Below are 26,823 nucleotides of genomic sequence, written 5' to 3' on the forward strand. Positions count from 1 at the left end.
AATGTGTTCTAGCTTCTAAAGATGACCCCCAAAAGAGATGCACTAGAAATAATCTAAGCAATGACAACATCCTTGGGACACATGCTCAGGCTTTTGAGCTGATTTCTTTGAAAGTGAAACACTCCAAAATTTGGTGTGGTTGTGGGAAAAAAAAGTCAGTCACGTGGTTCTATTTTCAATGCTCCTGTGTAACTATGTGGGAGAGAAAAAAGCCCCTGATCTCTCCAAATTAGCTCTCAAGGAGTGAAGACGGGTGAAGAGTGAAAGGGCAGGAGAAGGTGGTCTCCTACCACCTCCTGTAGGGGGCGACTTCCCAACCGGGCCACCACCAAGAGATGACAGAGTGGCTTGTGGGGGGCTTGTCGGCTCTGCTGACCTGCCCTCTCCACAGTCAGCAAGGCACTGGGAGTGCAGGGCTCAGCGGACATGCCCTCTGACTCCTGGGGACCCTGACTGTCCTCGAGTGATTAACCGGCCCATGGAAACCCTACTCAGTGCTGAGAGCCATCATGGACTAGGAAGGAAAAGATGTCTTAATAGTAAAGCTTGAAAGAGTCTAGTGTTATCCTCTGATACTTTGAGTAGCACATGAGGCCACTGAGAATGTGAGATCCTAAGACCAAAAGAGGAGTGAGATGGAGTCTACAACTGAGGGGCTGACCTCCCTGAGCGTTTGGGGAACTAGAGGAAAAGAAAGGCTTCAGCTCTTCTTTTGGCCTCCGCCCTTCAGCACTTCTCCTTTCAGTAAAGATATGGTGTCCAAAAAGGAAATCAGTGGCTTTTTTGAATAAAATATGAAAACTAGTCAAGCATTCCTGCTTTCAGCCGATGAATATTAATGAGGTAACTTTTATATGGCAGGTGCCACGAGGCAAGCTGCTGGATGGTAGCTACTTTTTCCAAATACCAAGTTTTAAATATTTTCAGAGAATCCGTTCCATTATCTAGAATTTTATCTCAGCAAACTACATAATCTACATGTTACTTAGGGATCTGATTTCTAAATCATTGCTTGATAGTTCTCCTGAATAAGAATGCTCTAGAAAGCAAAAGCTCCCTTTTGCAATCCCTTCTCATACCTTCCCCAATTCCCACCTCTTATTGCACGAACTCACAAATACACAGTTGCCGGGGCATGCACACACAAGCTTGGGCTTGGCGTCATAAACTCCATCACTCTTGCTTAAATTCACAACAGACCATGTTTACTTTTCTATCATCAATTACAACTTGTTTTTGTCTAAACTAAAGCTTCCTTAGTTTATTATATCACCAGCGAGTACAATTAAGAGGTAGGACCTCCACGTCTTTTCCAGTTATTGAGGAACATGGACTTACAGATTTGTTCATGCAATCTTTTCTAACTCACATGCTTATGTGACCACAGCCAGATTTACAACTACAGTAAAGATTCTCCCAGGACACCCTTTTCTGTGTGTGTGAGGCCGCAAGAATTTCGATAGTTTTTCCTGACAGGGCTGATGAATCCGACGGCCATGACCTATGTAAGTCCCCCATTTATACACAGTGTCTGCTCCTCTACGCTAATATAGTGGGGCTGGGGCCTACTTGCCAATGTCAATTTGTATTATAGGTGTGGTTACTGCACGGACAAGCTCCGTTGAAAAGAGAAAGATTGCAGAGTTGGCTTCCTCTCAAACGTCTGTGTCTGATTCACAGACATCTGTGTCTCCCTGAGAAATAACGTTTTCACAACCAGAGCCGTCCAACAGAGAAATAAGCCACTTCCTATGGGACTGAACTCCCCCTAATGGGAAGTGGTCAGGCAGAGCCATTTCTCAGGGGTGTAGGGAAGGCATTCCAGCATTGGAGGGGGAGGTGGGGCCCACCTGAGGTTTGAGGATGCTACATTTATGGTGGAGGTAGCCTCCGGTCACATATGCTTACTGTAAAATGACACCCAGCGAGGGTCTGCTATTTCATAGTGAGCTGCTTGGAGAAGCAAGGCTTTGGTTGTGTTCCAAAGTAAGATCCAATAGAAGGCATTTGTGTTGGCCTTTACAATAAGCATCTGATATGGGGAACAACACAAAGGCTCAGGCCATGAGGTGGAGCTACAGAGCGGAGAAGGGTGGGCCGGCGGCCCAGAGCGGGTCTGAGTGGTACGTCTAGACCCTTTAGACGGAAGATGCCCACACTGTCTGCTGTCATCACTTCATCCACTCTGAGCAGCTCTGGGCTCTCGGAGGCATCTCCACCCCTCTTGGGCCTCGTCTGCTGATGGTGGCCCGGTGGGGAAGGCACAGCCCACATGAGGTGGACAGAAGACCACCTTCCACGGCCTTTTTCACTCTTTACTCTGTATTCACTCTGGGCACCATGCACTGACCTGGAGGAAGGTGTCACTCTTGAGCTCTGCTGGCTGTGCTTCCTCTGGAGGAGATCAAGCTCATGGCTGAGAGGGAGGAGAATCCCAGGCTCTCTAGGTGGGGCTTGAAGAGCACAGGTCTGCAGCCCTGTTCAGAAGCAGGGAGTCAAGGAAAAGCACACCCTCCTCTAAAAAAAATGCTTTGCCCAGAACTGCTTCTAAGTGAGGGGAATTTCCTGCAGCCTGGGAGAGCCGGAGTGAGTGTTCTTCTCAAGTTCAGCGATTTGGTGAAGTCCGTGTGTGATAATACCACTGTAACCACAAAGGAATTCACCACAGGAAGTGTCCCAGCTGTTGCTTATTAGCATTAGAACAAATTACACAAAGCAAATTGTTAGCAGACATGTTTCCATAATATTTAACTGGTGGCAATAAATAAGAACGATTCTCTTTCAAGTAAATGCTAGATTTCAAAAAAAATCCAGCTTCCAATTGTCCATGAAGGAATCATCTTCGATTAGGATAAAGGTTGGAGGGAAGGGCACCCTGGAAGCGGGGGCTCCCAGCCCTCTTCCTGGGGCAGTGTGGCCAGGAGTCATGTGAGAGGAGCCACTGGGGTGACGTCGCGAGATGGGAGCAGGACTCTTTGTACCACTAGGTGGCTGACCATCTGCGGGGCAGCACCCGTCTTCTCAGCAGTCTTCCCCTGCCACTGGGGCTGTGGCAAGACTACAGCAGGGCTGTGTTAATTCTTGGGAGTTCGTCAGTAACTACAAATAAACCTTGCCCACAGACAGGTGTTCATCACTCTCCTTAACCAAAAATCATCTCCTCCTTCCCCATCTTCTGTCTTGTTATCTGAGGTGTAAGGGGAAAAAAATGAGTCTCTCCTCCTCCTCTAAGCCCATCAGAGAAAAGCTGAAAAAGCACTGGTAAAAGCAAGTATCACAACTCACCTTCTCGCACGGATGGAAACCTGTCTGGTTCTTTAGAGAGAAAACAAAGTGTCTCCATTTTTTGAGACCTTCTGACAATGACTAAATTTGAGTCCCCGGTCACTTTAGGGCATTTCCAATCTTATCTTCAGAGCTATAACAAAATTCTCCTTAAAACAATCTCAGAAAGTAATAAGATAAATAATTTTAATTAAAAAAGAGAAATATTCCATATTCCATACAGCACATAAATACAAAAATAGGTACTTGTAGCTGAAAGAGTTGGGCCTGTTAGAGGGGTGTCTGCTTTCTACGACAGTCACTTTTGGCTTCCTCTCCTCAGTTTCCTCCTCACGTATGCCAATCTCAACTCAGTCTTCCTTCCCAGTGTATTTTACTATCCTCTTTGTTTCTCTTGAGGAGCGTCCCATTCCTTTCTCCTGCTGTAAAGGAAAATACCAGATAGCTCTGCTGCCGGGAAATGATGGGAGTGCGTGGAGCTCTGGCGGGCACCGTACCAGGCGCTCAGGATGCTCATTTCCTGCCCAGTGGGCTCCCTGGCGAGGCCTGTCCTCTCAGTCACGGGGAGCAGAGCCTGGGCTGGCCTGGTGCGCCCAGTCAGTGCCTGATAGCAGGGAGGTCCAGAACCCCAGCACCTCCCGCCAGCTGCCTCCAGGGTGCACCCTGCTGCCTGGGGCGGGTTCTACCTCAGTGCTATAGAACTGGGAAGGCATTAGAAACAAAGCAAATGCGAGAGCTGATACCTTCCCAGCCACGTTCAAAGGCTCTTCCCACTGCACTGCCAGGAAGTACGCATGTGCCTGCGTGCGTGCACGCGCGCGCGCGCGCACACACACACACACACACACACACACGAAATACACATCTTTCACCTAAAATCTTCACAAAAGGAATAATGTGCTTTATAAAATATTTTAAATGCCTTAGGCAATAAAATCGTCTCAGATTTTTTTCTAAGTGTTTAACAGACAAGTATAATTGGAAATGTTTCGAACATGAACGCACACGCCCACGCACACACATACTCTAATTTGAAATTATGCAAAACTATATCATTATTCACCACAACCTGAAGCGAAGCTACCGCCATGGAATAACAAGTACCACATCTGTACAAGCGCAAGGCCTCCCCCCAAATAAGCTCCCATTTGGATCAGAGCGACACACATGGCCTGACTCCATAAGGTCCATGTAGAGGAGATGGCCCGGCATGTTTTACATTTGCTAAGCTATTTATCTGCCTGGTTTGACAAGATTTTTGAAAAGGGTGAAAATTAATTATAATTGCAGGATTGACGACAATAATTTGGCCAGCTAATTGCATTTCAGTGTAAAAACAGGCAAGGAAGAATTTCCTCCCTGGGTTATTCTCTGATGTGGCAGCATTCATTTTAAGAGTAATGAGATTTTTTAAAAGTCAAACCTTAAATATCATGGCTGCAGCAATCTGTCCTGCTTAAAGTTTAAAGCAAAATAAGACAGCACCTCTGTGAGAGCAGATGCACATAAACATGGACCCAATTTTCTCAAGGTGGAAAAATCTCTCTCCCCTGAAAACTCCTCCAAGTGTCTCCTCGATATTGTTTGAGGATGATTTTCACTTGGTGGCGCCAATGTCGGTATTTTTATGCCAAGGGAAGCACTAGCAAGAATGGTAGAAAGTTTTGAAAGTTTCTGTATGAGGTACAGGGCTTCCCAGGTGGCTCAGTAGTAAAGAACCCGCCTGCCAATGCAGGAGATGCGAGTTTGATCCCTGAGTTGGGAAGACCCCCTGGAGAAGGATACGATAACCTATTCCAGTATTCTTGCCTAGGAATTCCCATGGACAGAGGAGCCTGGCAGGCTACAGTCCGTGGAGTCATAAAAGACCTGGACATGCCTTAGCAAACAACAGCGTACTGGGTATATGTTGATGGAAGAAGCACCACAAGTCTCAGTGGGTTTGGAGCGAGGAACATGGGTTGTGGTGGAATTTTTCTGGATCTCACTGCTTTCATCCTGGCTGTTCTGAATATATACACTCCCCATGGTTTTCTGAGAGAGACTATTTAATTCCAGACCAGCTGTGAGCACTTTACGATGAGCAAACTTAAAGAGACAGAGTCAATTTATTGCTTCAAAATCTTGAAGACGCTGTCCCAAGGCCTGATTCAGGATAGTTTAGTCAGTGGCCGGGACCGACAGACATTCAGCTCTTCTGTAGCCTGATAACTCCAGCTCGGCTTTGTGGGCAGTTTTAGGACATTCTCCTCTGTCCTTTACATTCTCCTTTGTCCCTTCTCTGTTGCACTTTAAGTCAGCCACTGTTTGTGTGTCTAAAAAGGATTCTGCTCTGATGTGCTTCCTCAAATATCACTCATTAAATGGGTCTAAGAGCATGGCATGGGAGGTTTCTTAGGGATTTTATCCATGGGATTTTTCAGACGAGAATACTGCAGTGGGTTACCATTTCCTTCTCTAGAGGATCTTCCAACCCAGGGATCGAACCCACGTCTCCTGCATTGGCAAGTGGGTTCTTTACCACTGAGCCTCCAGGGAAGTCCTAGTAGAGGGGTGGGAGGCTGCACTCACCTCCTGCTCTACTCACCAGAGAGACACCTGTCCAGGTTGAATCCTGAGGACGGTGTGCCTTTTCTGATCACTGGGCCAAGGGAGGTCTGGAGTTATCGTTGATCCTCCCCCTCCCAGGGAACACAAAGTCTAAGATTCATCTCCTCATGTCCAACAATATGGATTTCTTTTTCTTTTCTTTTTTTTTTTTACAGAAGAGGATATGCCCATGGCAAAGGCGAATTCATTTTGAAGATATGTTTCCTATTCAGTGAGAGAGGAAGGAAAAAGGAGACAGGGAAAGAGAGAAAGGAAAAGATAAGAAGAATGGAGATGCGGTTCCCCTTCTGCCTAGTAAATTGTGGATTCACTGCCCTTCCCTGGACACAGCTGCAAAGGGGTAGAAATCAATTTTTTTCTATTATTCCAGAGTGAGAAAAGAAAACCGATTTGTAAATTGAATTAAACCCAATAATTGCATGTCTGTGTACATGCTATTATTATTAAAATTAGCCACAGATACAACAATATAATCCCACAGTGTAACTAGAAATCAACACCTTCCGATTTCAAAGCTTAGTTGAGATATCTTTTTTCTTTTTGAAAGAAACGCTGTGGCTAAATGTCACTAAGAGTCTATGGTGCGCCAATACATTGACACCTCAGTAAGGACTCTGGAAGAGAAGGGACTCCAAAGCCCCATCTGGGAAGAACGTGCTTCCAAATTTTTGCCTTTGCTGCTTGTGCATCTCAGTCAGTCGATAATGACTGGTTATGAACAAGAACCTTCTAGAAGATGGTTTCTTCCCACATTGCAATCTGTGGTGCTGACTGTGGAATAAATTCTCTGTGTCTGTGTAGGCTAGATCTTGTTCCCAGAAACCCTAATTCATCCACTGGGTACTGAATATCAGGCTGCTGCAGTGAGGGTCCTGAAATTACATTGGCAGTCTGCCCCCTAGTGGGGCAACACAGTACTTCAGATAACTAGGAATAGAAAAGATTTTTTTTCTTCTTCTCTTTCAGAGAGCAAAAGAATTCAAGTTTTCCGGATAGTGCAAGGTGAGGCATTTATCCTCAAAAGACAGCTTCCAGAGCTGAATCAAGCAAGGTTGACAATGATAGGTCTCCAGGTCAGAGTTAAAGACGGGGGGCTGCTGTGGTGGGCATCCCCACAGAGCCTGCGGAGACAAAGGTTCTTCCCACATGCTTGGAAATCTCCAAGGTCCTCCTTGGGTGATAGCCTTCAGTTCCCCAAACTCTCATTATAAAAACAGGACCTACCCTAAGAGCAACGAACCAACTAGAAATATTAAAAAATAATGGGCCTTTTTTGGGTAATTTTTTGGCAAATCATTAAAACAGAGGAACCTTTCAAAAGGGCCATGTTGAATTTTTTAAAAGGTCAAGAACTATGAGTTTTATTTAAAAAAAAAAAGACCAAGCCTTTGTGACAGTTCTTTTTCAGAAGAGAGTCCTTGTGATGGTGGTGATGTTGGTAAGGCAGATGGTCTGGAGATTCTGCTGTCTGGACTTTGCTTGTGTCTTTTAAACACCTTCAGAACTTGTCTTGCTTCAGTTTATCAATATGGTAGCAGAGTTTCAGTGCAGGCCCCAGCTTCAGGCCCAAGTATTTCATGATCATGTCACTCTTCAGCAACAAGAGGGCATTGCCATCAATCTCCTGGTGGAACAGGATGAGAAAAGAGAAAACCCAGAAGGTGGTCAAAGTAATCAAATAGTGGCCACGGTGAGAGTGTGGTCAGGAAATAAGGTAAGGGAATACGGATTTACTTGGATGTATATTCTCCTGGTCCCACAGCAGTATCTTCAAAAAATAAATGAAAGCCCACAAATACTATGTGCTCGTCGTGCCACATTCGCCCTGGGGTCATGATCCACTGGATCTTTCATATTCCTGCTCTCTCCTGATAGAAGGAATCTAACCTAATCCCAGCCATATTCCCAATACCATGCATATGTTTACCTCTTTATCCAATCTAGGGCTGTAGGAGCGAGAAAGCTTCAGTGGACTGAATGTGTCCTCCCCAACTGCTCCCCAAATTCATATGTTGAAATCCTAACCCTCAAGTGATGGTATTTTGAGGTGTGAGTTTGGAAAGTGCATAGGCCATGAGGGTGGAGCCCTCTTGAATGGGATTAGTGTCCTCGTGAAATGAGAAGGTAGCAGTCCAAAACCTGAAAGAGGGCTCTCACTGAAAGCCGACCTTGATGGCGACCCAACCTCGGACTTCCAGCCTCCAGAACTGAGAAATGAATTGCTGTTGTTCATAAGCCACTCAGTCTACGGTACTTTGTTACAGCAGCCTGAACTAAGACAAAGTATCATCTCATGAGACCCTGAAACTAGTGGTTCCCTTTCCATTCCAGGCACTGGTATAAGGCCCTGACTTCCATTCATCATCCTAATTGCTGGTTTCTATTCTTGGCAAGCCCACCAGCTTTCAACGGATTATCAAATTGCTAATGACAATCTAAAAGGGATTTCAGGTGCTTTTCGACCCTGTCAAGAATACTAGGTGGCACACAACTAAAGAATGCACCTGCTTCATCCCAGGGTTTAGCACAAACACATACTGAGGGAAAGCCAATCCTTTGAGGTCCTGAAATTGCTCCCATTTGTCTCTGAAAATGGTAACCTATCCAGACTGCATGCTGAGTTCACAAACTTAGTAAGGCTGGGTTTCCTCCTTCATCTATAGTGCTACTTTCAGATCACTAGAGAGAGAGGGTGGAGATTTTAGGTGCTCGGGTGGGAAGAAGAGGCACATTCAGGACTCACATAACTTCAAGTGTTATCAGCCCCTCCCATTCCTCTAACCAGCCAGCCGTTCAGCCAGAGAAGCACCTACTCTCTGTCACTCACACTCCATGTCCTTGGTAGCAAGGCAAAGCTCATCTGTGAGCCCTCCCAGGGGCCTCATTGCCTCTCTTTACCCACTGCCTAGACTTCTGCTGACTCCTCTCATGCTGGAAGGAAGCCAGAGTCCTCCCACTCAGATCTGTCTAAACATCATCCCTCTGCAGTCCTTGCTCTCAAGTCCCCACTGTTAACTGAAGTCAAATATATCCCTAATAAAATATGAGTGTTGGGTGAGATGACGATCCTCTCCAGGTCTGAGTGTATGATTTTTGTGAGCTTCATTTCAAATAAAATAAAAGACAAGGAGAAAAAAAAATGGTAATGCTGGTAGAAGAATGCTCCCTTTCCTTCACATGAGATGTCTATGTCCTAGTCCCTGAAAGCTGGGAATTAAGGCTGCAGATGGAATTAAGCTACTAACCAGCTGCATTTAAAATAGAAAGAGTGTCCTGGATTATCGGAGAGGGAGGGAGACAATACAATCAGAGGGTCCTCAGAAGTGGAGGAAGAAATCAGAATAAAGAACCAAAGAGCTGGCGGCTTGAGAAGGACTCAGCTTGATGTTGTTGGCTCCAAGGATGAGGACGGGAAGATAGGAGCCAAGAATGAAGGTGGATCTCGATGCTGAAAAGGCAAGGAAATGAATTCTTCCTAAAGCTTCCAGAAAGATGTCAGCCCCACCAACACCATGGTCTTCTCTCAGAGAGACCCCTGTCAGACTTCTGACCCACTGAATTGTAAGATAAGAAATTTCTGTCATTTTAAGTTACTACATTTGTGGTAACTGGTTACGGCAACAATTGTAACCATGACACAGAAGGCTTGGCAGATAAAATACAATCATTACCAGTGAAAAAAATTTATCATCTTTATATATTTTAGAATCTCCTAAATAATGATACAAATGCCTGCTAACCAAAGGCCATCTTCAAGCCAGGCACTGTGCATTTTTTCATTTAATCCTCAAAGCAGCTTAAGAATAGGCACTGTTAGCTTGCTGGCACATTGTAGGTGTGTTACCAATGTTTGCTGAATGCACAGACAAATAGACGGGCGAGAAAACAGGACTCGTGATAAAGGCCAAGTGAGGGAACAGATGGGACAAACGTGCCTTCGATATAAGACTAAGTGGCTGTTCTGCTCTGAGAAACCTGTGGTCCCATCTGGCCTCCCTTGAGTGGTGCCCCCAGGGTGTAGTGCAGACGCTCCCCAACCCCACAGCTCCCTGAACCCCACCCCCGAGGCCCACCACGGTGCATACATGCTTCCGGAAGAGCTCCACATGGGGCCCCAGAGCCTGCGGGTCTGCGTCTTTCAGGAACCAGACCACATCCTCCACGGACCAGCTGGAAGGGTTCCTGCTCCTTGGCCGCCGGGCATCCTGCCTGTCCGGAGAAGGGTTTGAGGCTGGAGGGGAGAGCACAGAGAGGGAGGCCGTGAGGCTGCGGGCTTGGGCTCGATGCCCACCTGGTGCGGCCTGCCCCCTTGCCTGGCCCTTGAGTCCAAGGTGGCCTGAGTGATCTCCTGTGACCGAGTGAGGCTAGAAGTGCACCGGAGGTGGCTCCCAGAGGCAACCCCCCACCCCCTCATCTATACAGAGGAGAGCACCAGAAGAGGGATCTCCTCCAGCAGCGGAAATGCTGACCCATGTTAGACTTCAGAGACCCCTCCTGACCACTTCTGTCTCTGCAGGCCCTGGACCTCCTGTGACCAGGCCTTGGTGGCCAGAGAATGCTTATTATGATAGGCTCTGGAGTGCTGTGATGCCAAAATGACATCAGGTCCTGTGTGACTTCGCTGGCATTACCCTGAGATGACATGGCAGGATGGAGGGAGCATTTCAGTGCTTGTCCTGGGTCTCTACTGCCATGGTCTTGGAAGCCCTGTCTGTGAGAGGTCTGTACCCTGCGCCCACACTGAGCACCTCCCCAGCCCTTGGTTCTGCCGAAGCGCTCACTCCAACCTCACCACTAGACGGGGTTCCTGGACAACAGGAGCCTGGTCCCGTGCCTGGCCCATGCTGGTCAGGGACATGAGTTGCATTGTGGCATAAATGCTTTTCCCCCAGGGCAGATTAAATGGTGCAAGATCAGTGAAGGAGGAAGAGAGTAGGGAGTCAGTATTTAGGCAATATTTGGGGGTGGTGTGTTTTTTTTTCTTTTGTATGTCCCAAACTAATCGATCCTCTTTCCCTAGAAGCAGCATCTCCTCCTCTTCATGCTTCTGAAACCTCAGTCATCTCTCCTGTCCTTTATTTGCTCCTCAAATTTAATTATTCTGAAGCTCTTAGAAGGATGCCTCTCACAGGGATCTCCTCTCTTCCATCCCTGCTGATTACAACATGGGATTCATCCATCCATGGCATTTCACGTGATATTCTCTGCATATAAGTTACACAAGCAGGGTGGCAATATACAGCCTTGATGTAGTCGTTTCCCAATTTTGAACCAGTTTGTTGTTACATGTCTGGTTCTAACTGCTGCTTCTTGACCTGCATACAGGTTTCTCAGGAGGCAGGTAAGGTGGTCTGATAGTCCCATCTTTTTAAGAATGCTCCACAGTTTGTTGTGATCCACACAGTCAAAGGCTTTGGTGTAGTCAATGAAGCAGATGTTTTTCTCAAATTCTCTCGATTTTTCTATGATCCAACGGATGTTGGCAATTTGATCTCTGGTTCCTCTGCCTTTTCGAAATCCAGCTTGTACATCAGGAAATTCTTGGTTCACGTGCTGTTGAAGCCTAGCTTGAAGGATATTGAGCACAACCTTGCTAGCATGTGAAATGAGTACAATTGTGTGGTAGTTTGACCATTCTTTGCCATTGCCCTTCTTTGAGATTGGAATGAAAACTGACCTTTACCAGTCCTGTGGCCACTGTTGAGTTTTCCAAATTTGCTGGCATACTGATTGTAGCACTTTCACAGCATCATCTTTTAGGATTTGAAATAACTCAGCTAGAATTCCATCAACTCCACTAGCTCTGTAATGATGCTTTCTAAGGCCCCCTTGACTTCACATTCCAGGATATCTGGCTCTAGGTGAGTGATCACACCATCATGGTTGTCTGGGTCAAGAAGATCTTTTTTTTTTACAGCTCTACTGTGTATTCTTGCCACCTCTTCTTAAGGTGTTTATCCTTCCTCCTTTCCAAAGAAGTTCTAGTAGCCATCAAAGCTCAGGTAGATCCCCTCACAGGCAGCATTTCCATGTCCTGCCATCTGGATGTCACCTTCCTCTACTTTTAACCCCCAAATCTTTGTTCTTCTCTTAAAGATGCTCTGCACATTCTGCTTAGTATTACTGTTATGCATGCGCTTGCCTGTAACCTCCAGTTATCTTTTAAATTCTTGAGGATGATCTTTTTCATCTTCCCCCTAGTCATCCACAGACACCTAATGAGCATCTCTTCTGTACCAGGTCCTGGGCTAAGAGTTTGGTGAAAAATGTAATCCTCTCATTGTGTGCATGCATGCTAAGTCACTTCAGTCGTGTCTGACTCTTTGCAACCTGTGGACGATAGCCAGCCAAACTCCTCTGTCCACGGGATTCTCCAGGCAAGAATACTAGAGTGGGTTGCCATGCCGTCCTCCAGAGCATCTTCCCAACTCAGGGATCGAATCTGTGTCTCTCACGTCTCCTGTATTGGTAGGCAGGTTCTTTACCACTGGTGCCACCTGGGAAGCCCAGAATCCTCTCATTACAGGGTTTATAATCGTTAACTCCTCCATGCCTCCAAGCAAATACATTTGTAATATGGGTTCAATGAATGTAAAACAAATCAATACACTTTGCAAAAACAATATTAGTAATTTACACAAAAGCTTTGTGTGTGTAATCCTTACTCTTATTTTCAGGCTCTGAACAATGAAGCAGCTTCCCTACAGAGTAATTCTAAGTTCGTAGTTGAGAAGACTTCCTTTCCATTTATGTTCTTTAATCTCAGGGTGCAGCAGTTTTTCTGCTGTCTCTTTTTTCCTCCTCTTTTCAATGTGCTTGAGAAGGGCACAGCTCTGCATTGGTGCTGAGAAAAATATATTATCACATTGCTGTGTCTATTCTCAATACAATGGTTTGGTTGAGAATTGGATTTTCTTTGAGATTTTCCCTGCCTTTTCCTTGTTAGACCTGGAAGGGTCCCCTTAGGTGATCTGGCATAAGGTGGGGGGTGCATTTTGCCAGGAAACTGTTAATGCACCCCGCGGCTATCTGAATGTGGATGCATGCTTATTAGAGATGATTTCATTGCATTTAAGGACATCTGCACTCAACAAGGGGAGGAGGAACCACGGAAATCGCATTTGCCTTTGGAGCCTGCCCCATCGGAGTGTCGGCAGTAATCAGGGTGATAATAGATGCTCTGATTACAAAGGCGGGAAGCCTTCAGTGCCAAGAATGATTTTTAGAGTGATCAGAGCAGAGGTCAAATCTAATTTCCCATGTTTGACAGGAAGGAAAAACACCAGACTGACTCACAACACCATCCATGGGAGCCTAAGGTCCCCTGAGCAAGGCCAGGGAAAGGCTGTCTCCGTGAGCCACAGCCATGGGATTGAGCAAGGGGTCTGGCTAGTCTTTAGGGTGAGGCTCTCCAGGCAATGAGTGTGGAGGGAAAGTGGCTCCGCTCCTGGCACCTGGTCCTAGCTGTGGGCATTTTCATGTTTCCTCTCTGAGGGGCCTTAGAGTCACGCAAGACAGACAGTAGCAGGAAGCTGTCACACCTAGAGACCAGCTCAGGATCCAAAGTGAACTAGCTCTAGGAGGGAGAGAGGGAGCTTTCCAGCCTCTGCCATGCTCACACAAAGATAATAACCACACAGTCCCTCCAGCTGCTGTCAGGCTGTCAGGAAGACACATGGGTCTGGGCTGACATAGCCAGGCTAGGCAGATGTGACTGCATAGTGGTCAGACATGATAGATGTGAAAAAAATCTTGTTCCTAAAAGAACAGAGTGTGCAAAGCACTCGCTGATTGCCTTTGTGAAAGGGGGGCATTCTCCAGTGCAGAGAACTTGGTGCACGGTCAGATCTGTTCCCTGGGTGCTGCTGGAGACATGTGCAGAGTGAAACCCAGCTGTGAATGGATGTAGGATGAAGATGGTGGTGGCTCCTTCTAATGCTGAATTCACACCCACCAGCAATGGAATGACTGTGAATCCATCTAAAGTAATTCCGGACACCTTCACAGCCCGGTCCGCCTGCGGCTGCCTGTGTATCACTCTCTGTCTCATACAGGCCCACAAGCACACGCATAATTTCCTTTTGCTCACTCATAATTCAGAAGACACTTTTTAGCTCATGATAGAATCCGATAAAGGAAGAGAAGGATCAATGAGCCAGGAGTCAGAGGCCCCTCCACCCACCACTGTGCGAGTGTCTCTGTGCTTCTCTGCTGGGAAATGAGGAGTTGGGAAGGATTGCTAAGGTCCCCTCAAACCACCGCCTCTCCTGGGCAACATGAAGGCACTACATTCTCACACCTCTGAAGCCTTATCAGCGTGTCTGTGTGCAAAGCGCAGAGAATGAGAGCCGGTGGCCAGGTTTCCAACCCCTTCCTGGACCTGATCATCTTATTCTTCATGGGCTTCAGGTTCTTCATGCTGTTTCTCGAGAGTATTGTAAGAATCATGTGATTCTGTGGCTTTGGGCTGGAGCCTGATGACAAGCATCCTGAAGGGAAGCCCATCGGCTTCCAAAAGGGCCGCCTCGGTTTTGTTTGTTAACCATCGGTCTCTCTGCAATTGGAGACTGTCCAAGAACAGGGCCCATATCTATCTTGCTCACAGCTCCACTCTTGGACCTTAGACAAGCATATTGTGCTCCATGAGTATACGCTGGCCAGGACTGACCAAAATCCCTCTGAGTCTTAGTTGCCTCAACAGTCAAATACCTACCACACTGTGAGGATTAAATGTGATAATGTGAAGCATTAAACAGTAAGAATTAATCAAAGGTAGCTGCTAGTCTTCTTACTGTTAAACGTCAATTCCATAGTGGCCAATAGATTCGTCTTCCTGAGTTCTGTGGCCACCATCTCACGTCCCTGTTCAGAAATGTCTGATTTCCACAGAGTAAAGAAAGCCCAATCTGCTTGGTTTGAACCCCAAATCTCCCAGCATGATTTCCGTCCATGTCCCTGCACAAACTCTTCTCATTCCTTGGAATGAATAAGCCCTACTACACCTTCACTCACTTTACCCCCTGCCCCACATAGAGTGCTGTTCCCATTCTTCTTTTTCTGGCTGAATCATTCTCTATGCACCACCCAAGGCCATACCCTATAGACTCAAACTCGAACCCATGGAAAGCATGCAGGTGGTAAGGTAAGAACAATGTTGAAGTTACTTCAATTCTGAAGCTTGGACGCACTCTCAGTTGGGAATTCTACAGCATCTCCTGTTATCCAAAAACCTCTTTATATTACTAGTTCTTAGTGATTATATCTTGGATGAGAGACAGAGGTGAGCTCTCAGATTTTCACCTGAGTATCAGCAAAAAATAGGAAAATGTATCCTGTGAATACATCCCTTGAGTCCATGGGCAGAGGTGATATATCAAGAGAGTAGTAGTCCAGGGTAAGAATTCATGGGAGAGAGAGGACTGAGAAGTCTGTCCCATCACTGATACCTACCTTCTCACCCAGTCTCATACCAGTTTCTGATTTCTGCAGGTTTAAACCATTAAGGTTAGCACCATGGGGGAAAATCCATTTCTAGGTCCCTTCCAGTTTTATGACTTGGGTCAAACCCTCTTAAAGAAATATGGTTTCTTAATACTGACTGCTTTCACTTGGGATGCAATTTCAGAGCAATACCAAGCACTTCTTTGGGCAGAGGGAAAACTTAATAGCCCTCCAGAAGGCCTGCGGCAGCACCCAAGCTGGCTGCTAGGTGACTAATGGGTAAGGAGGCCAGGATTTTCTCTCCTATTTTAATCTACCTTCACTCAGTTTAGCATGGTTTATCTCTATGGTTTCCACATGTGTTTAGCTGTGCAAGCTCTGTTCAAGCTACACAAATGAAGAACCCCACTCTGCAAATGTGAAGAGGCCCTGGTTACAGAGGGTGGTGGTGGAGTCCTGTCTGCTCCCATCCCCTCCAGCCTTCCCCTAGAACCTCAGAGGGACCCACTGAAGCCCACTGAGCATGTGAAAATCCCAGGCACAGTTTTTGAAAGCCAGCTTTAGAGCCAGCTTAAGTCAAATCCTGGCTCAGTGCTTGACTGACCTCTTGATCTTCACATGCTTTATCTGTATATTGAATCTAATAATGCCTACAATAATAATATACACCTGAAATAATAATAGGGCTTCCCTGATGGCTCATTTATAACTCATAAAAGTCATAAATAATGTGTGGAGAGTGTCTGGCCCATAGTAGGTGCTCAATACATAGCTATTTAGGCTATGCTTCAGACAGGCCGCTTTTCTGGGGCTGCAGAGGATTAGAGGGAAGACCTCATGAAGCCGAGAGCTTGGCTCCTACTGTGAGATGGAAGGGAAAAAGTATGAGAGATGAGGAGACACAGCACCACAGGAGGAAACAGGCAGAAGGAAGGAACATTTCTAATCAGCAGTGGCTGAAAACTGCTAGTTACCGACCCAATCCACCTGCTAAATGCACGGAGCATGGACAGCAGAGCCACAAAACAGATGATCCCAGGTCTCTGAATTGTGATGCACGCACCAACTATAAAAACTTCTATTGTAGCTGAGCCACTGTACATTTTGGATTCTACTTATTCCTACAGTTTAACCCACTCTCATACACCATTGTCTTTGCTTGTGGTCAAAGGTTGAAGTCAGCTGCCTTCAAGAACAACAAAAATCCACAAAGGGATTTGTAGAAACATCTAATTTCCCTGTGTTCCCACATTCAAACAGCCACAGTCCCCAGTCCCTCTATACTCGGTGGTCTCAGGGCAAGGGCACTGGAGGTCAGGTCATGGGGAAGCCAGATCATGCGTTACATTACCACATCTGTTTCCTTCAAGAGCGGTCCCATTCCTCTTGGGGCTGGAGCCAGGAGGCCGCAGCCCAGGTGCCAAGGGGCCTCCGGGGCACATGGGGCTGGTGCGGGGACCACCGACTGTGGTGGCTGAGCCACCCCCAAGGTGGCCGTCTCCAGAGTTCTGCCGCTTGCAGTACAGCGAAGAGGAGGTGGGCAGGGAGCTCCTGTGGCTAAAGGTGGGGGAGGAGGGGTCCACGCCGTAGCGGTTCATGCTCGCAGGGTTCACCAGGCACTCCTCGGTGGTGACTGTTTTTGCTAGGCACAAGGCAGAGCAGAGAAGCAGAAATTAGAGAGCAGTCAAGAGGCCACCAGGCTCTGGGTCTTGGAAAATCTTTCCCCAGCAGCACGGGTGCCACTGTGTGTGGGGATGACAGAGGAGAAGGAATGGACCCCAAGGCATACACCCCAGTAGCTCAGCTCTCAGCAGAATGACACCTGCCTCACCAACAAAGCAGACTTTAGTAGGGATTAGGACATGTGACCCTTCGTGTTCCAAGGAAAATGAGATCATCTTGGTTATTGATGACGTGTAAATAAAATTCAAACAAAGGTCTTTCTTCCTCTATGGCTCTGCTCCTCCAGGAGTCTCTGCCAGCTTGTTGGAATCTCCTGGCTCCCTCTTCTTTTGCCCATAACCACTGCCTTCCTTACCTGGCCCAAGATTCCTGGGAGAGATCAAGCCAGAGTCACGGTGTCCCAGAGTCAGGAGAAACAACTCTGGCCTGCGTTCTGGTACAGGTGTGGCGGCACTTCCTCCCCACGCTTTCAGTTCCAGTATACATGAGGGCACTAACCTTCCACAAGGTGAACAAACTAGGGACATAAATGATGATCTGGATGGCCCCATGGTCCTCCCCAAACCCTGCAGATAAGAGAGAAAGACCCTATCTAAAGTCCAGAGAGAGTAGAGGACCTGAAGAGCCTACCAACCTTCTCCTCAGCTCCCTCACCCAAGCAGATCAGGACTTTCTACACTTTTAAAGCTCATTCTTATAGCCTGTTGAACTCTATCTGTGAGCTATACAAATGGTGTGGGGTGTTTTGTTTTGTTTGGAAAGACAAGGCCTAGAGGAATTATAGGAATAGAAAGAGGAAGAAAAATATTCTAGCAATTCCTTTTCTTCTTGACCCTAGACAAGATCATATCTGTCTAACTCCATCAATAACCATCCAAATACCACACATGATAAAAACAGATACGGACATCCCCAGAGTGACTTTAAAAAAGAAAAACCAATGGACCCCCCAAGGCTGGCAATAAGTAAGCACATCTGGGGCCACGAGATCCAGATGTCTTCTGTAAACCAGTATGGGTTACTCCCACAATATAGGTTTTAAAAGATAAAGACTTGATTTAATTAGGGCAACTACCAGGCCTTCTCATATATGGGGATGCATTTGGAGCTGGCCTAGAAATAAAAACCACCGCATGTGGGATACAGCTAAAGCGGTGCAGTGCCTAGAGCAAATTTATATGTTAATATTTATATTTAAAAAGAAAAATCTTAAATTAATCACCTAATCTTCCTCAATAAAATACTGAAGTAAAGAAGGGCAAACCAAACCTAAAGCAAGTACAAGGAAGAAAATAATAAGGACTGAAGCAGAAATTAATTAAATAGAGGACAGAAAAATAGAGAAAATCATGAAACTAAAGCCTAGCTCTTTGAAAAGATCAACAAAATTGACAAAGTTTTTAAGCTAGATTGGCTAAGAAAAAAAGAAGACTCAAATTACTAAACTCAGAAATGAAAGAGATGACATTAACACCAATCTCAAAGAAATAAAATGGATTATTAAAAAATATTAAATTGTCACCAATAAACTAGGTAAATTAGAAGGAATGGACAAACGGACAGAAATAGACAATCTGAATCGACATAAAGCAAGTAAAGAGATCAACTAGTAATCAAAAAACAAAGAAATTCAGACTTAAATGGCTTCAGAAATTAATTCTACAAAGCATTTAAAGAAAAATTAAAACCAGTTCTTCACAAAGTCTTCCAAAAAGTAAAAATGGAGTGCTATGGACTGAATTGTGTCCCCCTCAAATGTTCATACATTGAAGCTCTAGCCCCCCCGGGCAACTCTACTTGGAGAGAGGGGCCATAATGAGATAACTGAGGTTAATTAAGGTCTTAAGGGTAGGGCCTCAACCCAATAGTACTGATTAAAAAGAAAGTACTGACAAGAAGAGGAAGAGACATGAGAGAGTCTCCCTCTTCATACACACGCACAGAGAAGAGGCAATGTGAGGACACAGAGAAAGTGGCTGTCCACTAGCCAGGAAGAGTGGGCCACTGGAAACTAACCCTGATAACAGCTGGATCTCAGAGTGCTGGCATCCAGAACTATGAGAAAATAAAGTTAAAGCTACCGAGGATGAGGTTTCTTTTATGGAAGCCGGGCAGACTAATATAAGGAGGGAATATTTCCCAACTCATTCTATGAGAACACCAATACCCTGATACCAAAACTAGACAAAGACATCACAAGAAAACTAGAGATCAATGTCTTATTAATATGGATACAAAAATTATCAACAATATACTAGCAAAACAAATCCATAACATACAGAATAACTTATACATCATGATCAAGTAGGATTTGTTTCAGGGATGCAGGGTTGATTTAACATCTGAAAATCAATTAATGTAATACATGACGTTGCCCATTAATGTAATACATGATGATGCCCATTAATGTAATATACAGCTTCCAGATGGTCAAGCTGGTTTTAGAAAAGGCAGAGGAACCAGAGATCAAATTGCCAACATCCACTGGATCATGGAAAAAGCAAGAGAGTTCCAGAAAAACTTCTATTTCTGCTTTATTGACTATGCCAAAGCCTTTGACTATGTGGATCACAATAAACTGTAGAAAATTCTGAAAGAGATGGAATACCAGACCACCTAACCTGCCTCTTGAGAAACCTATATGCAGGTCAGGAAGCAACAGTTAAAACTGGACATGGAACAACAGACTGGTTCCAAATAGGAAAAGGAGTACGTCAAGGCTGTATATTGTCACCCTGCTTATTTAACTTCTATGCAGAGTACATCATGAGAAACGCTGGGTTGGAAGAAGCACAAGCTGGAATCAAGATTTCTGGGAGAAATATCAATAACCTCAGATATGCAGATGATACCACCCTCATGGCAGAAAGTGAAGAGGAACTAAAAAGCCTCTTGATGAAAGTGAAAGAGGAGAGTAAAAAGTTGGCTTAAAGCTCAACATTCAGAAAATGAAGATCATGGCATCTGGTTAATCACTTCATGGGAAATAGATGGGGAAACAGTGGAAACAGTGTCAGACTTGATTTTTCTGGGCTCCCAAATCACTGCAGATGGTGACTGCAGCCATGAAATTAAAAGACGCTTACTCCTTGGAAGGAAAGTTATGACCAACCTAGATAGCATATTGAAAAGCAGAGACATTACTTTGCCAACAAAGGTCTGTCTAGTCAAGGCTACAGTTTTTCCAGTGGTCATGTATGGACGTGAGAGTTGGATTATAAAGAAAGCTGAGTGCAGAAGAATCAATGCTTTTGAACTGTGGTGTTGGAGAAGACTCTTGAGAGTCCCTTGGACTGCAAGGAGATCCAACCAGTCCATCCTAAAGGAGATAAGTCCTGGGTCTTCATTGGTAGGACTGATGTTGAAGCTGAAACTCCAATACTTTGACCACCTGATGCGGAGAGCTGACTCATTGGAAAAGACCCTGATGCTGGGAAAGATTGAAGGCAGGAAGAGAAGGGGACGACAGAGGATAAGATAGTTGGATGGCATCACCGACTCAATGGACATGGGTTTGGGTGGACTCCGGGAGTTGGTGATGGACAGGGAGGCCTGGCGTGCTGCGGTTCATGGGATGGCAAAGAGTTGGACACGACTGAGCGACTGAACCGAACTGAACTGACGATGTCCATTAATGTAACATACAACGTTGATAGAATGAAAACCAAAGATCATATGATTATCTCAATAGATGCAGAAAAAGCATTTGACAAAATCCAACTCAACACACTAGGAATGGAAGGGAACTTCCTCCAACTGAAAAAAAGCATTCCACAAAACACCCTACACTTAACATTATAGTTAATGGTGAAAGACTGGACACTTTTTCTCCTAAAATCAGGAACAACACAAAGATGTCTCTATTCTTGCTACTTCTAGTCAACACTGAATTAGAGGTTCCAGCCAGGGCAAATAGGTAAGGAAAAGAAAAGTCATCTAATTTGGAAAGGAAAAGTTAAAACTATCTGTTTATGTAGAAAATTCTAAGGAATCCAATAAAGCACTATTGAAATTAAGAGATGAATTCAGCAAAGTTACAGGGTACAAAATATGTAAATATCAACTGTACTTTAAGCTATGGTTTTTCCAGTAGTCATGTATAGATGTGAGAGATGGACCATATAGAAGGCTGAGCACTGAAGAATTGATGCTTTTGAATTGTGGCGCTGGAGAAGATTCTCGAGAGTCCCTTTTACCGCAAGGAGATCCAACTAGTCAATCTTAAAGGAGATCAACCCTAAATGTTCATTGGAAGAACTGATGCTGAAGTTCCACTACTTTGGCCACCGGATGTGAAGAGTGGACTCATTAGAAAAGACCCTGATGCTGGGAAAGATTGAAGGCAAAAGGAATAGAAGGGTGGCAGAGGATGAGATGCTCAGATAGCATCACTATCAATGCACATGAATTTGAGGAAACTCCAGAAGATAGTGGAGGGCAGAAGAGCCTGGCATACTGCAGTCCATGGAGTTGCAAAGAGTCAGACACAACAGCACACACACACAGAGAAAACTGGGACCCTCACACACTGCAGAGGGGAATGTAAAATGGTACAACCTCTTTGGAAACATCCTGGCTCTTTCTCAAATGGTTAAAAATAAGTTCACCATATGACCCAGCAATTCTACTCGTAGGTATATAAATTTCCAAGAAAAATGAAATTTCCACACAAAAACTTACACATGAATATTTACAGAAGCACTATCATAAGAGCCAAAATGTAGAAACAACCCAAATAACTATCAGCTGATGAATAGGTAAACAAAACATGGCATATCCATACAGCGGAATATTATTCAGGCATACAAGGGATGAAGTATTGATCCATGCTACAGTGTGAACGAAGCTTGAACTATTATGCTAAGTAAAGAAACCAGGCCACAGAATATCACATATTAAATGATTTCATTTGTATGAAATGTCCAGGATGGGCAAGTCTATAGAAACAAAAAAGTAGATTAGTGGTTGCTTAGGACCTGGAGATTCGGAGAAGGCAATGGCAATCCACTCCAGTACTCTTGCCTGGAAAATCCCATGGGCGGAGGAGCCTGGTAGGCTGCAGTCCATGGGGTTGCGAAGAGTCGGACATGACTGAGAGACTTCACTTTCACTTTTCACTTTCATGCATTGGAGAAGGAAATGGCAACCCACTCCAGTGTTCTTGTCTGGAGAATCCCAGGGATGGGGGAGCCTGGTGGGCTTCCGTCTATGGGGTTGCACAGAGTCGGACACAACTGAAGTGACTTAGCAGCAGCAGCAGCAGGACCTGGGGACTGGGGGAGCTGGGGGTCCTAGCTAAGGGGTGTGCTCTGTTTGAGGTGTGGAAAATGTTCTACAACTGACTGAGGTGAGAGCTGCACAAATCTGTGATTCTACTAAAGCTGTTGAATTTAAATGGGTGAATTGTATGATATGTGAGTTATATCTCAATAAAGCTGTTTTAAAAAACATCACAGAGGCCCCAGTGTTTGGCTGTGAACAGATTCCTGAGAGTGCTGTGCAGTCCAGCCTGACACTGCTTTGGCCACTAGGACAGGGATGTGAGAAGCAGAGGGGAGGCCTGCGTGCCCTGTGCTCATCTTTTGTGGCTAACGCAGTGCTGCAAGAGGTCTGCAGGAACCTGGAACCCCGCACCTCTGCCTGGATGGCCTCCATTTCAGCATCCCTCCTGGTCAGAAGACATCAGTGGGAAGGAGCTGGCTATGAAGCTACGTACTAGGCTGCTTCTTGAGTGGAGTGCTGAAGAGGAAGACAGACATTTTTGAGAATCTACTAATATGGCCAGCACATTCCTAGCCAGTCAGCAGCAAGGCTGCCATTCCATTCCCTTTATCAAACAGTATTCCTAGACTGGGATACTAATCCGTTCTGTGTCCCCAGTGGCAGGTGCTTTGATGTATGTGAGGAAGCTACTCATAGTGTCTGGCATGATGCTTGGCATACAGAAGGTGCTCAATAAATATTTATTAAGTAGACATTTGGGCACTAAGGCTGCTATTACAGAGAAGATGCATTAAAATTCATATTGTTAAGAACTAAATATGAATGCTTCATGTGGATGCATGGCAAACAATGAAAAACTCTAAAACATTTATTCTGTTTATTAAATATTTCAAATCCAAATTAAATATGCCTATGGAAGTCTGACAATCTACAGTAGTGAATGCAGATAATTCACCAATCTGCAGTATGGCTGAAAAATACAGATGCAGATGGAATATTGTTCTCCTATGACAACGTGTGGAGATGCGGAACAAGGGAATGTGGACTGTATTGGTTTAAAAACTGCTGACAACCATGGGTGAGATCAAAGGTAATAAAAGTCAGCTTCTGGGCTATGATCCAAATGAATTCATCAGAAAGTAAAACTGACTTGAGAGACTATCAAACAACAGCCCTCTACCTGGCAAAGGCTCTGCCAGTGACTCCGAAGGCGGTCAGGTGGACAGTCGTGGAGATGGCTCACTAAGCCGCAGACAGGGTCCCGCACAGCCTGCAGCTCCCGGGAAGCCCGGGAGAGAGCAGCACGCTCAGGTACACACACCAGGGTGCCGTTCAGAATTGAAGAGATGCAGCTGCTCCAACCCAACTAGGACAGCCTTTTCCTCACCTTTACAAATAGGGGTGCTGACACTTACATCACACCTGAGGGTAAAAACAACTGACCCAGCGAAGGCCGTCTTTCAACCACAGGACTGAAAAGGACCCTCACTGAGCACCCTGCCCAACATTTCCTCAAGTGTTAAAATGTGTCCCACTGGCCCACCAGGGGCTGATTCTTGGTGGTACTTAGGTGTATTCGTTTCCTAAGGCTGCAGAAATTACCACAAATCTGGTGACTTCAAACAACAGAAATCTATTCTCTCCTAGTTCTGGAGGCTACACGTCTGAAATCAAGGTATTGGCAGGGTCATGCTCTCTGAAGGCTCTAGAAGATCCTTTTTTGCCTATCTGCTTCTGGTGATAGCCAACGACCCATGGTGTTCCCTGGCTGCAGACACAGCACTCCAACCGCTGCCTCTGTTGTCACATGGCCTTCTCCCTGTGTGTCTGAATCTGTGTCCACATTTCTTATAAGGACACCAGTCATTAGATTGGCACCCATAATCCAGTGTGACCTCATCACAACTTGATTAGTGCAAAGACCCTATTTCCAAAGAAAGTCCCTTTCACAAATATCTGCAGTTAGGACTTAAACGTGTTTCTTTTTGGAAGACACAAAAACTGGTGAATGTTATCTTTTTATGGCCATGTATTTTAGTGCACAGCAATAAAATATAATTAACCCATCAAACTATGCTTCCACTGATAAGATATCACTGCTTGAGATGACTAAAGGCTAAGGTTAAAAGAAATGAATCCATTTAAAGGAATATCTTGAGTAAATACTTCTATAGGTTTCCTCAAACAAAGCAAAAATTACGAAGGTGGTAAATTAACGGAGGAACACCTGGAGCTCACTCCAAATTCTCTCTTCAGGCAGGGGTGGTGTTTGGAAAGGAAAATAAAGTAAATAGCTGAGCCTCTTATTTAAAACATTCCCCAAAGAGATTTTACAGTCTCCTCACAGTTAGGTCATTATGCCACAAACCTCACTGCCTAAAACTTCTTCCTTATATCTGACCCCAGTTCCTATTGCTTCAGTTAAAAAGATGACTGCTGGATACATACAGTTTATACTCTTAAAACCATTAAGCCATCCAACATACGGGGAAGATGAATTACAGGTAAGCAGAACTTCTAGTAGTTTAAGAATTTAATGAAGTGTGGTTCATGAATTGTTTGTTACAAAATGACTATTTGAAAAAGAAGAAGGACCAAACCTATCCTTGGAGACAGAACTGTATTTTTCAAGCAGTTTTGTGGATGACTGGGGAGTGAACACCAGATGGGGCCAGCAGACCTGGGATTGTCTGGCGAGAGTGCCTTATGAAGATCCGTCTTCCACACGCAGACTCATGGCAAACCAGAGGGCTGACAGATTAACAAATTCCTGGTCCTTTTCTCCCAGATGAGATGAGAGAGAAAATTCCTTCTCATCTGAAATGAGTTGTCTTGTCACCTGGCAGCTCTCATTAAACAGGAGGCAACAACCCAGCCTCTAGTTAAAGCTGTTTCATGGCTGTGGACAGCAGCACAGTAGGGTGAACAAGAGGCACTTGGTGTACTTCTCTTCTATAAACCCTGCCTCTATCCAAGACACTAAGGATGCCACTTGTAAATCATGAAGTCTTTCCTCCCGGAAAAGGACTGATCTGCTTGTGTACGATCACAAGAGTGTGCTTAAATAGAAAGGCACAGGCACAAATGGCTCTCACAGAAGCCTACCACATTGTCAGGATTTGGTGTCTTGGAAACTTTCAAAAGAGGCTGGTGTGCCTTTTTCACTGTGGCTATCTGTGGACTACGGTTTCCCCCAGCTGCTACATATAAAGTCTGCCTATTAGGCCAAAGAATACGCTGCGTGCTCTGTGTGTGCTCAGTCGCTCAGTGGTGTCCGACTCTTTGCGACCCCACAGACTGTAGCCCTGAGACCAAACTATGGTGGAGGTAATGAAGATGAGAAAGACTTCTGCTTTATTGACTACGCCAAAGCCTTTAACTGTGTGGATCACAACAAACTGTGGAAAATTTTTAAGGAGATGGGAATACCAGACCACCTGACCTGCCTCCTGATAAAACTGTACGCAGGACAAGAAGCAACAGTTAGAACTGGACATGGAACAACAGACTGGTTCCAAATCAGGAAAGGAGTACGTCAAGGCTGTATATTATCACCCTGCTTATTTAACTTGTATGCAGAGTACATCATGCGAAACGCCAGGCTGGATGAAGCACAGGCTTGAATCAAGATTGCTGGGAGAGATATCAATAACCTCAGATACCCAGATGGCACCACACTTATGGCAGAAAGTGAAGAAGAACTAAAGAACCTCTTGATGAAAGTGAAAGAGGAGAGTAAAAATGTTGGCTTAAAACTCAACATTCAGAAAACTAAGATCATGGCATCTGGTCCCATCACTTCATGGGAAATAGATGGGGAAACAGTGGAAACAGTGACAGACTTTATTTGTTTGGGCTCCAAAATCACTGCAGATGGTAACTGCAGCCATGAAATTAAAAGATGCTTGCTCCTTGGAAGAAAAGCTATGACCAATCTAGACAGCATATTAAAAAGCAGAGACATTACTTTGCCAACAAAGGTCCGTCTTTAGTCAAAGCTATGGTTTTTCCCGTAGTCATGTATGGATGTGAGAGTTGGACTATAAAGAGAGCTGAGTGCTGAAGAATTGATGCTTTTGAACTGTGGTGTTGGAGAAGACTTGAGAGTCCCTTGGACTGCAAGGAGATCCAACCAATCAATCCTAAAGGAAATCAGTCCTGAATATTCATTGGATGGACTGATTGTTGAAGCTGAAGCTCCAATAACTTTGGCCACATGATGTGAAGAACTAACTCATTGGAAAAGAACCTGATGCTGGGAAAGATCGAAGGCAGGAGGAGAAGGGGATGACAGAGGATGAGATGGTTGGATGGCATCACCAACTCAATGGACATGAGTTTGATCAAGCTCTGGGAGTTGGTGATGGACAGGGAAGTCTGGCATGCTGCAGTCCATGGGGTCGCACAGTCGGATGTGACTGAGCAACTGAACTGAACTGAGACTGTAGCCCGCCAGGCTACCCTGTCCATGGAATTCTCCAGGCAAGAATTCTGGAGTGGGTTGTCATTTCCTCTTCCAGGGGATCTTCCCGACCTAGGGATTAAACCCAGGTCTCCTGCATTGGCAGGCAGATTCTTTAT

The 26,823-nt window shown here is 45.2% G+C and overlaps 1 protein-coding gene across 10 annotated transcripts in view; it reads right to left on the bottom strand.

The window, feature by feature from the left end:
* Positions 1-3,449: 3,449 nt before the first annotated feature.
* The window catches only part of SCML4 (Scm polycomb group protein like 4), a 107,660-nt gene continuing 84,286 nt past the window's right edge, over positions 3,450-26,823 (bottom strand). For 7 of the 10 annotated variants that reach the window (XM_025294675.3, XM_025294674.3, XM_006075356.4 and 4 more), the window contains 3 exons: positions 16,688-16,978; positions 9,981-10,126; positions 3,450-7,519 (listed from right to left, as the gene is read on the bottom strand). In XM_025294675.3, the coding sequence (XP_025150460.1) occupies positions 7,394-7,519; positions 9,981-10,126; positions 16,688-16,978 (563 nt within the window). In that variant the 3' untranslated portion in view covers positions 3,450-7,393. The remainder of the gene's footprint in view (positions 7,520-9,980; positions 10,127-16,687; positions 16,979-26,823) is intronic. The other 3 variants (XR_003111997.3, XM_025294673.3, XM_025294678.3) reach the window with 3 other exon arrangements.

This window comes from Bubalus bubalis, chromosome 10 (assembly GCF_019923935.1).
Source record: "Bubalus bubalis isolate 160015118507 breed Murrah chromosome 10, NDDB_SH_1, whole genome shotgun sequence".
Taxonomy (NCBI): domain Eukaryota; kingdom Metazoa; phylum Chordata; class Mammalia; order Artiodactyla; family Bovidae; genus Bubalus; species Bubalus bubalis.